This window comes from Pavona decussata, unplaced genomic scaffold (genome assembly GCF_977016875.1).
Source record: "Pavona decussata unplaced genomic scaffold, jaPavDecu1.1 SCAFFOLD_124, whole genome shotgun sequence".
In the NCBI taxonomy this organism is placed as follows: Eukaryota; Metazoa; Cnidaria; class Anthozoa; order Scleractinia; family Agariciidae; genus Pavona; species Pavona decussata.
The window spans coordinates 1030001-1043521 of NW_028145538.1; the positions used below are offsets into that span (position 1 = coordinate 1030001).

A 13521-nucleotide genomic window follows, 5' to 3' on the forward strand; every position below is an offset into this window, starting at 1 on the left:
GTTTTCACGGGCTCATCTGACCACAAAACATGGCGACAATGTTAGCGTGAATAGAGTGAAAAGGGATTGAGGTATCAAAGAACAAATTCTCTTATCTTGTCCCCACACTTTTGCTTTTCTTTATTTGTTGGCACCTTTTGAATAGCCCGTTTTAACCCTTTAACCCCTAATATCAAAGAACAAATTCTTCTATCTTGTCCCCATACTTTTCTCACAAAAGTACTCGGGAGAAGTTGTTAATGAAAATATCAAGAAAATTCACTTCGGGCGATCATATCCTTAATTCTCACTACCTCAGGGGTTGAATAGGCATTGATATTACAAGGAGAAATTTGATGTTGATCACTGTAGGTTAAGGTGGATATGGACTGCAAGAGAAAAGTCCCTTTGTTCTTTCAAAGTGTTAGCAACCAGCCTGCCTCATTCAAAACTACAGTCGACTCCCGATAACTCGAACCAATTTTCCTCTCCCTTCAGGTCATTTTCTATATAATTTTACCCTCGACAACTCGAACCTTTTTCAATTTGAAGGTTCGAGTTATCGGGAGTCGACTGTACGTTCATATCACAGCTGTTCTCTGCTTTCCTGTTAAAAACTACTCCCCAGAAGAAGAAATTACGCAATAATCACTGATAGCATCGTTCATAATCACTGACCTTTCTTGTCTGAAGTTTTTTCGGCTTTTCCGATGGGCCGTTTACTGCTTACTGTAGACGTGTCCTTCTGAACAGAAATAATGTTAGTATGTGAACAAATTGAGAACAAACAGTGTAAAACATCAACAGCTTGCTTCTGGTACTTAACCTGGGGGCAGTTTCTCAAAATTTCCGATAACGTAACCGGCCAATAGGTGTTACTTTTTGCAAACTGAATCAGATTTTCATCGAACAAGCCTCCCTCAAAAAAAAGTAGGAGCGGGGGGGAGGGGCGGGGAAGATATAGGGCCCCTTCCCCCCGCTCCTACTTTTTTGCTCTTTTTTGCCCAATGCCCTCGCGCGCTTACCCCGCTTGGCTTGAAGGAAACGGAAACGACTGCCACGCAGGCTAGCCTCCCTCACAAAAGTTCTTCTGGCTTGTCACGCAATCTTCCCTCCTCAACGAGGAGGAAAGACTGCCAAATGTGTTCCATCCCCACTAGTGAAGAAATTGATGACGTCATTTCCCGCTTTTTCACGGTTGTTCGTGTATTTAAAACAGTTAGTAAAAAATCGGAAACAACGAACGCTTTTCATTGGACTTATTTATTCTTGTTTCCTCGTAACCATGCTCCCACCAATAGTGTGGCTCCACTACTCACTATATGAACACGAACAATCCACAATCCCTTGATTCGCTCTGACGAAGGGCTCACGCTCAAAACGACAGCGCTCCAATCTCTTTACGGCGGCCAAATTACCTTATCAACTCTGTTGATAAAATCAAACATTCCTTTACACTCCCCACCGACTCAGCACCACAGTTTCTTGAGAAACTAACTCACTTTATCCATTTATTATAAACAGCATCAACTGCTGGGAAGGCACTGGGCTGAGTTGCTCGAAGCATGGTTAGCGCTAACCATTGGTTAAGAGGTATTAAAACCTATAGGTTGTCATGGTATTTAACCCGGGTTAGCGCTAACTGGGCCCTGACCGCTACCAACTACATCCACCGTTTACGAAATTAGCCTCTTTGAAAGTTGAGCGCAATCTTCGGCGAATGAGGAAACTTACCCGACCACAAACTCACCTTGTCTTCAGCTTTCTTGTTTTCTCGGCTGCCGGTAGATTCTGTTCTCTTAAAAGGTGGTCTATTAGGTTTAACCTCTTCCTTTTCCTCTTCGCTTTCTGTAGATGAACTGCTATCACCTGGCAAGTGGTAGCTGGAAGAAGACAGAAAAAGTCGAAATGAAGATTTCGTTCGGGATGCTGACAAATCCTTGCAAATATACTGAACCATACCATAGTTAATAAAACGCAATCGTTATGAAGCCGGAAGCGCAATAGATTTAGAAATGTGTCGGAGCAACTGATCAATAGAAACGTTCCCGTAAAGATATTCAACTGTAGTGTGAACATTAAAATAAAGGATTGTGCTTGATCGCAGCCCTTCCAACATAAATTGCAGCAACATTGTTTTCATGGCAAGATTTCATAACCAGTACCTCAATCAACTTTGACGACACAAAACAAAAAGATACAAAAAGTATAAAACAAATTAAAAAAACTTTTAGTCGCGAACTTCTGATAACCAGCATATTCGGTGCAACAAACTTGGTTCTTTATATCTACAGGTTGTTCAATGCATGTTACAAATTACTGTCAGTCTAAAGCATTTAGTACTGGTCCATATGTGCTTTTCGTCTCGCTCATTAAAAATGTTTTTAAAAGCTAATTGTAAGCTGGTGGTAAAGAAAAGTCTGGGTCGAAACTAAGGAACAAAAATGTCTTTCAAGAGTCTTCATTGATTAGTAATTAAACTCGAATCAAAGTTTGCGTTAACCCAGGATTAGGTTAATCGGGCTTTGAACAACTGGGCCCAGATCTCTTGTATATTACTTTGAAAAAAATTAAATAAGACCTACCTTTTCTACACATTTCAGAAGAGATTTTGGTTTCATTACACACCGTAAAAAAATTCCGAATATAAGCCCACAAAATATAAGTGCTCTCCAAATCGAATCCAACCGACAATTAAAATATGTTCCCTCCCCCAGAACATAAGCCCACGGACCATTAGGGTTAGGTGTTTTCAGTTAAAAAGGTGTTAGCTTAGTCAGGTTTCAACTAACTTTGAAACGGGAAATTCTCTCCAATATCAACTCCTACCCCCCTTTCCCGGGCCCCACCCAAACAAGCCCCCTAATTTAAGCTCAGAGATGAGATTCGGAATTTTACGTTACACCTTTTAGTCCTCCCAAACTAGCGATATACAAAAGTAACGAGGGTCGTTTACCTCACGAACTTTATGGAAGCATTGCGTAGCCGTATACAGTAGGATGGTGGACTTTGAACCTAGCGTTTTTTCTTAGCACGAAATAGTCTTATTGCGTTGTGAATAGTCTTTTGAGGTAGGTTACGTTAGTAATTCTTTACAAATGGCCTTGTTACGTTATAAAGTGCACGAAAACACAAGGGAAAAAGAATAAGGAAAAAATCTTCCTTACTTTCGAGTAGGCAAGTGTTTGTTCTTCTTGAAGCAATCAGTTATCCATTTCTTTGTCACGATTTTTCCTTTTCCTGAAAATAAAACGTAGCAGTAAAAGTTTAAATATTTACGATAGCAAAAAGGAGAAAAATGTTCTTTCTACATGTTGTATCCTGCAACTTGCGACAAAATTCGTTTTATTTGTTTATTTGTTTTATTACGTAAAGTGTCACTTAACCTTTTACTTGGTTGAACTTGGGAGTGTTAGCAAAGGCACAACTGCAAAAGAAATAAAAATATAAATTGTTTTTTGTTTTTGTTTTGCATGACTGTTTGATACATGAAAGCAGCGGGAGCAGGGAGCTGAATGGGGGCTGAGAATGGGGAGCAGAAATGGCGCAGTGGTGAGAGCACTCGCCTCCCACCAATGTGGCCAGGGTTCGATTCCCGGTCTCGGTGTCATATGTGGGTTGAGTTTGTTGTTGGTTCTCGTCCTTGCTCCGAGGGTTTTTCTCCAGGTTCTCTGGTTTTCCCCTCTCCTCAAAAACCAACATTTCTACATTCTAATTCGATCTGGAAAATGTCTTCAATTAGTGCTCTGCGATAAATACATCGACACTTAAATATAGTGATTTATTTTTTTTATGAAAGTGAATGTGCTACTCACATGAGATGTGTACATCCTTTGCCCCAGTCTTGCTTATACTGTGCTCCCATCTGCAAGGCTTTATCACGGAGATTTCCCCGCTCGGGATTTACAAATCCACTAAGAACAAATACCACGTCTTTCTGGAGAGCAGAGGAAAACAAAATGATTTGAGCTTGGCTCATTCTAGACTGTTGAGTGCCACTCTGTTTGTTTAGAAGGTGGTGCAGTGTGCAGGACAAAAACAAAAAAAAAAAACAAAAAAAAAAAAAGCACCATTCGTCCATTTTTTAGACAGCTCTTACACACAAGCGGGAGTGTAGAAATGCCGTAAATCAAAAGCTCTCTCGATCCGTCGCACAACGCGACATCGCTACTCGCTGCATCCAAAGCCAGTGGTTTTCCGCCGTAAACTAACAGAAAAGGCTGCTTGCAAGTCTAAATCGAAACGGAAAATTTAACAGAAACCCTCAAGGATTGTTTTTTCAGCTTGACTCGGCAGCATACCCTACCACATGACCTATTTCCTGCGTAGCCGGCTGCGCAGTACACAAAAATGAATCTTCTCTTCGTTCTATAAGGGTATTTAGTGTAAGAGTCAGATAAAAATGTATAACCGCTTACAACGTATAGCCAGCTTCTACCATGCTTCTCAAACTTAAATATTTATTCTCGTGATACATACTTGCCGCAAAGTTCACACCATGCATCAAATGAGAAATCTGTCCCTAAATCATGCCCTTCCTCTTGATCACAGTCTTCAAAACCACAAGCTTTCACCTTAGCGTTCATTCTGAATTGCCATTGTGAGAGAAAGGACGTTTTTCCTCGTCGTTTGTTGTTGTAAATTAGATCATACTTCGCATCCTTACAGAAAGGATCAATTCTGAGGTGTAGAATCCACCAAAAAGTTTGTATTTTATTTCTATGTCAAGAATCTCAACATTGATAGACCTTTTTTTTTCAGTCCGACAGTGGCACTGATTATTCTCGGAAAAATAAAATCTGAGCTCTCCCAGCAGGAGTCGTACCTATGTAGTGGTAGAGCATCCGAACTAGTAATCGGAATGTCATAGGTTTGACTCCTGTTGGGACCACTCAGATTTTCTTTTTCTGAGTATGCCTGAGTCAGTGACTGAAAAAATACATCTATCATTTACTCACCAACAAAACATCGCATTTCTTTCACAAATCGCAACATTATTACACGTTTAATGTAGGTTTAAAGGCCAATTGGACGCACACTTAACTTCGCCAATTTTGTTAACATTTAGAACAAGAGTGTAATTTTTGGAGGTGACACCATCAACCAGCGAGTGGACTCACCATGATTTCACCAAACGGAACTGAACCACGATCGTCTTGGCCTGGAGATCCTAAGTGAAGAATAAAGAACAAAAACAAGTAAACTGACAACATATCAAATGCAAGTGACAGAGAATCTTGAGCTCCTTTAAGTCCTTCAAAGGAGAGGGAAAGATCGCAAGAAATTTTGAAACCCCTTTTTTAAAGGTACTAAAATCACGTTTAGTTGACGTGGCTAAAATTCATTTTTACCATAGAAGTAACCATTCTTTCAGACAAATGGTTTATTTGAGGCTTTTCAGATGTACAGCTTAATAACTCAAAAGGTAACAGGGTAAGTTTCGTGAACAACAAGTCAAAAATTTTAAAATTTTTAACGATTTAAAAACGTCCTGTGTGGAAACAGATCGTGTGAACTTTTAATGGTAACGTATTTTATATACCGCACATGTCACAGTCTCATGGCGGTTTAAAATTCTTCTGTGGGGTGAGATCGGACATCAGCAAGTAAAGACGCCACTGGAAGCCGCTATCAGTCCATTTTTTTTATCTCACCCCACCCACCCAACCCACGCATGAATGTGAAAGACAGATGAAATCAGAGATAGAGACAGACCACCACACCGGGGGCTACGTCCCCTACTCTTTCTGAACATTACCTCGTTTCTTTTTTGTTGGTGGTGGTGATTTCCCTTTACTGTTTTCCTTCGGTAAATCTTCATATTTCCGTTTTGTGCTCTAATAAATTAAAGTATAATCAATGATATTACACGTACGCTCTAACTGGCCGATTTACATGACTATTTGAATGCTTCACGATACTTTTACTACGAAAATGTTCGGCGTTACAATTTTTGGACGATAAACTTCGGAAAAAAAACACTCGACAATTTCTGGGCACATATTGACATTTTTTTCTTCAAATTTCCGACTTAACACTCTGAGATGATACAAATAATGTAAATTTATTGAACACGGTTTTGTTTCACCAGGTCAATCTGAAGCAATCACAGAACTACACGACATACTCTAAACAAGAAGTAAAGAGTGTATGAATACTAAGACCTAAAGCGCCTGTACATTTGGGGTGACCACATACTTTTCAGAAATAATTAAACTTTAACATGGAAAAAATGTCAAACATTGCTGTGTAGTGTAAGGCCTTTTAAAATTGTTGGTGCTTAATTATCTCTGAAAAATGAATGGTTACCCAAAGTTTCTTCTTGGATTTCATTAGCCCCTTGCTAAGATCTTCTTTTTCAGAACAGCCATAAACTATGCAAAAATACCTCACACTTTGGAGGCACCATCCTTAATAACTCTTTAAGCCCTAACAGTGATCAGCATCAAATTTCTCCTTGTAATATCAATGCTTATTCAACCCCTAAGGTCATGAAAATTAAGGATATGATCACCCAAGGTGAATTTTCTTGATATTTTAATAACTTCTCCACAGTATTTTTATAATAAAAATATGGGGAAAAGATAGGAGAATTTGTTCTTTGATATTAGGGGTTAAAGGGTTAAGCATCCCTGTAATGAGAGGTTTGTGAGTGATAAGATGAAAACAAAGCTATTGGCATAGAATAGGCATGTAACCTGAGATATGGGAATGAGTAACAAACATGCACAGACATAGTTGCAAAGGGAGCTGATAGAAAGCATACCTCACTTGCTCTTCTCTGAACCTGTTTCTCATCAGATTCGGGAGAGGCTTTTCCAACAACCTTCTCCACTTTATCTCTAGCCACTGGGTGTCTGTCTGAAGACGTCAACTGTCCATCTTTGGCCACTGGCTGTCTGTCCTTCACTGGGTGTCTCACTTCTTGCATACGGCTAGTGGTGCTTGCTTTTCTATCATCTGATGAGCTGGCAACCGTTGACGCAGCTCTAACCTCAGCTGCAGTAGACATAGGGGGTGGGGAAGGGTTCTTTTGCAGCTTTTTAAAGAAAAGGCTTCCAGAGGAAATCCTCTTCTTCTCTTCACTGTCGCTGTCATCTTTTAAAGTGAAGCGGCCAAGTCTTTTTGAAGAAGCCTGGAATGTCAAATATTTACTATGATTTTTAAGATTAGTGAATCTCAGTAGACTATGAGCATTCCCTTATTTTTCTTTGGAATAGTTAAGAGAGCAAGCGGGAAATTGCCCTCCACACGTTGCTTGTTTTACTATCCCTAAGAAAAATATATAAGGAACTGCTCATGGTCTACAACATCATTAAATGTTATGAAAGTTTCAGCTGCTAAACTTACCATGGCCGACAGATCAATGAGCGTGGCAATTGGTCTTTTGAAAGATTGTGCATCTTGCAACATTTAAGTCAAACTTCACAAGTCTCAGTCTCGACTTTTCGGTGGAAAAATAATCATTTCTTTTGCAAGGCTACGAAAGCCTCGGGCTCATCAAAACATTACGAGTCCCGCCATTTTGAAAAGTATGGAACTAACAAATTTATGTACCATTGACTGCCCTAATACCAATGCACTGAAAATATTCCTTTAACACATTACAATAAAGGCTCTAAATCTCTACCTTAAGTTAGTTTTTAACTTAAGGTGTATAATAACTGTTCTCTTTTTTACCACAAGAATGAAAATTTGCTAGAGCTAAACTTGTAAATAATAAGACTATGCAAGAAATACCTTAACCACCCAAAGCTTTGCCATTACTTCTGTTTTTGTACATGTTTTTTGGTAAAACCCTTACAAATTGCTACCAGTTTGTAAGTTGGCATTTGGTACTATTTTGGGCATTACTAAGCACTGTAACCTTGGCCTTACAAGTTTATTTGCAATATGTTATGGACCTTAAGCATCAAGAATCTTGACATTCTGGACATTCAGCAACTAAGAGCTCTGGAATTCATGCAGCACAGTTGAAAGTTACAGAAAATGTAACATACTGCAACACATTGCACAACATTGCAAAAAGTAGAAGACTGGTTTACTTTTACTTCAACTTGCAACACAAGTTCTTTTTGTTGCAAAACAAGTCAATTTTGTGTGCAACTTGTCTTACAAAGGAACTGCTAAATGCAATATTTCATGTAACAGACAGTGCAATTAAAACTCAATTCAAACAGTGTGTAGAAAATCACCAGTTCAACACCTTTCAGTGTGTCAGAATTTTTTTTATTTGATTTCATGCTCATAACAAAACAGTTTACTTACAAACTATTAAAAACAAATTCACTTACTGGAATTGAAGGACTTGCAACAGCTTTCTCTGAGTCACCATCTGTATCTTCAGGAGGGGAATGGAGGTTTACAAATGACAGGCCATACTGTTCATTCTGAAGGATATAAAGAGATATGGGATAAGATTAACAAAAAGCAGGAAGGGACAATAGCCAAATGGTTCATGTGGTGAGCTTTGTACCTGTGCCGAGCTGGGGGGGTGGGGGGTACTCCCTATAATGGAAAACAAGGGGATGGCTCAGCCCAAAGGGGTACCTTTCTCAGGCTGGTCGAGGTATATAAAAAGGTAGGGATTTCATGAGCTGAAGTATTGACAATGATAGGGAAAACTGTCACTTAGGTATTAAAAAGGGTTTTCAAACTATCTTGAACAGACAAACTAAAAAGAGACGAAGCGTTCCTACTGTAGGTGTGTAAAAGGGGTATCATTTTCTATGAAAGGTATAAGAAAGGGTTAATTTTTCTGTAAAAAATGGTATATAAAAGGGTAAGGGTTTTGACCTTGGGAGGATTCTGTCCATATGAAACTTTCTTGAGTTCCCCCATCTCCCCGCCCCACCCCCCAGGGTCTTTTTGTTGGTTTAAATCCCAGCCTGTTCTCTGCAATGCACATCCTTGGAGACCCAGGGGTAGTCATTTGGGGGAGTGGCGCAATGCATTGCAGAGAACAGGACAATGGTTGTTTTTTCTAAATCCTTCAAGCCCTAATAGCAACCAATAGATAATTTCTCATTGCAAAATCACAGTTTGATCAAACATACATGTACATATCACACAAAGAAATTAATGATCATCAAATGAATTCTCCCAACTGTTATTAATCATTAACAGTGGGGAGAATATTCATGTCGACATTGGGGCTTCAAGGGTTAATGTCATAATTTGTAATTAAGGTAGAAACAGTTTCAGTACCTTGTTAAATGGCTGTGTGCAGACTAACTTAATCCTGTCCCACTTCTGAGTAGCTACTGGCTTAGAGAGTTTGTCAGGACCTGCTTGCAAGTGAGACCATACAATAAGGAAACACAAAACTGAGTGTGTGATTTGATAAATTTTCTAGCAGTTGGGAGTTAAAGTTGCCGTCTGATAAAAGGTCTCAAGTGGGAGGGAGGTATACCTATTTATTTCCTAGCCGATATATGGGAAGATGCTGCCCAAAAAAGTATAATGGTTTTTCAATCTAAATTGACAAATAGAGTTTGGGTTGTTTACTTGACAATGTCATAGACAAGTCAATAGACAATTTACAATAACTGTCAAAAGTCTACATGCTGATTGGCTCGTAGCTATTTTCTATTAAGAGTATAGACAACATAAATGACGTCAGATGTAACACGTGCTTGAAACTTTTATTTTAAAAACATTGAAGTATAATTTTTCTTAATTTCTGATTGTCACTATTGGTATATGGGTTTTTTCAACAGAAATAACAACTCACTCACTCTTAAGTACATTTGGGTTGACTAAGCAAGAGTTCATTTATAAGTTATAAGAGTTTTAACTGTATTTCTGTATTTGCATGTCTCACCAAACATCCTGACTCGGTTTGTGTTGGTAAATGATTTGCTTTCAGCTGGGCTCATGAAAGAGGAAGCCACTAGAAGCACCTGAAATAAGATTAATACAGTGTACTTCAACTCACTTTCAAAAACTCATTAATAATTCATAAACCCATTGACCTATCAAACGGTCGATGAAACATCATATGCAGTGGTTTTAAAACCCGATAAAACCTCCTCCTCATTAGTATGCATGCTAATTTCCAACGTTCACAAAAGCATCATTGTTGCGAACTCTCTTGACACACGCTTTTCCAGGAATGTTTTTGAAGCCATTCAAAAAACTCGCAACACATGTTTTATCAGGTCTAAAACCACTCGGCTGTGCCTCGTGGTTTTAAATCCCAATAAAACACTGCTGCTCGTGTTTTAAACATTACGTAACATATGAAATTTTTTTGTTTGTACACAAAGAATATTAATTGTATCATCATAGATGGTATGCACAAGTCTGGGACGGATGATCTTTTTTTGAACATGTTACATCCCCCAGACTATAAAGGCATTGTTACACTAAGCAATTTTTTGTGAAACTTGTCTCGCAATTTTGCTGTCACCCTCGCGACACAAGTTGCATAAATCACTGCCTAGCGTAACATGCCCTGAAATGAACAAGTCTCTCAATTTATTTTTATGCCGGTTCTACTTCTCGCAATGGTAACTGCAACAAAACCGTCGCAAGATATCTTCCTTTTAGGGCATGTTATACCAGGCAATGATTCAGGCAACTTGCGTCGCAGTGGCACAATGAAATTGTGAGACACATAATTACAAGAAAAATTGCCTAGTGTAACAGTGCTTTAAGCCTCTGACCCTCCCCTTCATAATCCTCATCATCACTGGGAGCCCAGGCACTTTGCCATATTTCTATTGTTGAATAGATAAATGTGGCTCCAAATTATAAATGAAGATTGAAACACTTTTTGACCTGAAAACGGTATGAACAAGTGCCTGGTTGTCTGAAAAAGAACATATGAAATTATAATAACTATGGCCTAGCTCTCACAAGTCTCCTAGCTCAGTAGTAGAGTATCTGAACTAGTAATTGGAAGGTCATAGATTCAACTTCTGTTGGGAGAAGTATGCCTCAGTGTCACTGACTATAAAAAATACAACATCTCTCATTCCTCTCCTTTGTACCTGATATTGTTCGTCAGCACTCCATGATGATCTACCAACCAAAACTTCTACAAGTGCAGATCCATTGTTTCCTACAAAAAATTAATTGGATGCTCTTGGATCTTGGTAAACAACAAATTAAATGGCAGGGTTTTTGGAAGAAGGCTGAATGCTGAATGCAGAATTTAGAACTCATCTACAGTCGACTCCTGATAACTCGAACCCTCGCTAACTCAAACCTCCCGCTAACTCCAACCAATTTTCCTTTCCTTTCAGGTCATTTTTGATATAATTTTACCCTCAGTAACTTAAACTCCCGATAACTTAAAGTTTTATTAGGGTGATGCACTGTTCATTTAGACCTTAGCACTCCTCTATATTATAAGGCTTGTTTAGGGTTGAGCCTAGATTCTGCATTTTCAGTTATTCTGATTCTACACTTTCAGTTACTAGTATTCTACATTGTAGGAGACACTTAACAATAACTCTTGCATGGAATCCTCTTTTTAGTGTTTGGTGTTCAGCAAAAAAATTCTACTGCAAACACCAAGCACCCTCTGCCTTGATATCAGTTTTAGAATATTACTCAGTAAAGGGTCTTAGAAGGGTTAGTATGCGGACCATGATTTGTCCAATCTTAAGAGGATTTTCTTAGGTCAATAACAGTTAAAAAGTCTTGACAAATCCTGTCAATATGAAGACTATACACAGAATGAAGTATTGAAGTTCTGTGCACCAAGTGCTAAGCTTAGGCATGGATAGCATAATGATGATGATGACAACAACACTGATGATGACGATGATGATAAGTTACGTTTATCTTCACTTACCTATGTCAATGGAATGTATCTGGGTTGCTCTTTCAAACTAAACAATGAAGAGAACAAATATCCAAATAAAAAACAAAAAACAAAATAGACAATGAATGTAAAGATGACTGATAAATGAGGCTGTATAAAATCCATCCTCAACACTTCAGGTTTCATACATGCTGACTTTTGCCACTTGATATTTGGCATTGAAACCCTAAAACCTTAAGTGGCGAACTTCTGTCCAAAATGTCAGTAATGCCATTAATGACAGCAGAGTATCCAGCATCCTATGCAATGCAATGGCAGCAGCAGATCTGGCAGAGGAAATATACAACCAAGGTGAGCTTGAATTGATTTACTTGTCAATCTTTCTTTGAACAGCCTTGCTTTTTTTAAACGACTGACCAACAAACTGTCACAAGAGAGAGGTTGATGGGAAACAACATTTTATGGAGATGAGTGAATGTTGTGCCACAAATGATGGATCAGAGAATTTAAACTCCTTAGTGGTAGTGGCACAACATTCATTTGTACCCATCATCTTCACATTGCCCTAATTACCACCATAATCACTTATGAATTGCTCCTGTCTGGCCTTGTAGCTCAGTCGATACAGCAACACACAATCCAGAGGTGGTGGGTTTGATTCCCACCGAGGTCAGAGATCTTTTTCTTTTCCTTGCCTTGTGTGTTTTCCCATTTCCTTATAAGGGCTAACACTCAATAGGATTTTCATGGGTAGATATAGCACTTTAACATACACTACAGAGTTAACTCTCTTATCCATCGTTTGTGTCCTTAGTACTAAGGGCGCAACATTCATTTGTACTCTTGATACCGACATTACCGTATTTCCTACCATAATCTCCGACAACTTGCTCCGTTTGGCAAGACGGCTAGGCTAGCACAGTCGGTAAAGCAACAGACAATCTAATCTGGAGGTCGTGGGTTCGATTCCTGCCGAGGTCAAAGATTTTTTCTTTGCCTCATGTGCTTTCCCATGTCCTTACTAGTGCTGACTTTCAGTAGCAATTTTATGGATTCACTTAGCACTAGAACATACACTGCAGAGGTAATTCTCTGATCCATCATTATATAGGGATAGCCTAACTAACTTAAAATTTAAGTACAGTACCTATTAAAAGGGGACTTCTTAGCAAAAGCCTGGCTATCTTTTGTCTTCCTACTTGTTTTTATTCTTTTTAGTTTTTGACATGTTCAATATCGTATAATTTGTGTAAATTATATCTGGGGAAAACAAACATTTATTCACTCAAATTTGCGAAAAGTTTCATTTTATAAACAAACTGTCACTTTGAATGGAACAGTTTGAATTGAAACGAGTTTAGCTAATAATTTGCAGTTTTCAACTTATTACCTCTAAAATGACAGAAGCTTGTTTTTCTCCAGCAGTTGCACATCTCCATTTTCTGTATGTTTCTGATTTAAGTAGGTTTTGGGCTGGCTGGGCCTTAAAAAAGTTAAGAACATCAAAATTTGAGCGCAACCCACTGCGGCGAGAAGCCTTTAGTTACCAATTTTCCATCAAAATGCTGAAAGAAATCGACCTTACCACATCTTCACTGCTAAAGGACAACACGTGTCTTGGACGAATGAGAGGCATGCCTAAACTCTGAGTGAGTGTCGCAAGAAGTCGCCAAAAAACGGAGCAAAACCTAAAACAGTTGTACAAAAGCGAACTCACCCAGGCGTTGCTTCCTTCGCTCCGTAAAGGACTGGACACGTATAATTGACGT

General features: G+C 38.8%; 1 protein-coding gene and 1 long non-coding RNA gene across 2 annotated transcripts in view; one reads left to right on the forward strand and one right to left on the reverse strand.

Moving 5' to 3' along the window:
• The window catches only part of LOC146469363 (DNA repair protein XRCC1-like), a 21779-nt gene extending 8296 nt beyond the window's left edge, over positions 1 to 13483 (reverse strand). Inside the window, exons 1-16 of the mRNA XM_085123387.1 lie at positions 13338 to 13483; positions 13143 to 13235; positions 11783 to 11819; positions 10974 to 11044; positions 9803 to 9881; positions 9187 to 9266; positions 8274 to 8369; positions 6746 to 7114; positions 5738 to 5816; positions 5100 to 5149; positions 3795 to 3916; positions 3366 to 3406; positions 3147 to 3219; positions 1730 to 1862; positions 658 to 724; positions 1 to 16 (exon numbers count right to left, since the gene is read on the reverse strand). The exon at positions 1 to 16 is cut by the window's left edge and continues 144 nt beyond it. Coding sequence (XP_084979513.1) covers positions 1 to 16; positions 658 to 724; positions 1730 to 1862; positions 3147 to 3219; positions 3366 to 3406; positions 3795 to 3916; positions 5100 to 5149; positions 5738 to 5816; positions 6746 to 7114; positions 8274 to 8369; positions 9187 to 9266; positions 9803 to 9881; positions 10974 to 11044; positions 11783 to 11819; positions 13143 to 13235; positions 13338 to 13388 — 1457 coding nt within the window. The 5' untranslated portion in view covers positions 13389 to 13483. The remainder of the gene's footprint in view (positions 17 to 657; positions 725 to 1729; positions 1863 to 3146; positions 3220 to 3365; positions 3407 to 3794; positions 3917 to 5099; positions 5150 to 5737; positions 5817 to 6745; positions 7115 to 8273; positions 8370 to 9186; positions 9267 to 9802; positions 9882 to 10973; positions 11045 to 11782; positions 11820 to 13142; positions 13236 to 13337) is intronic.
• The window catches only part of LOC146469355 (uncharacterized), a 192036-nt gene that overhangs the window by 157989 nt on the left and 20526 nt on the right, over positions 1 to 13521 (forward strand). The window lies entirely within an intron of this gene.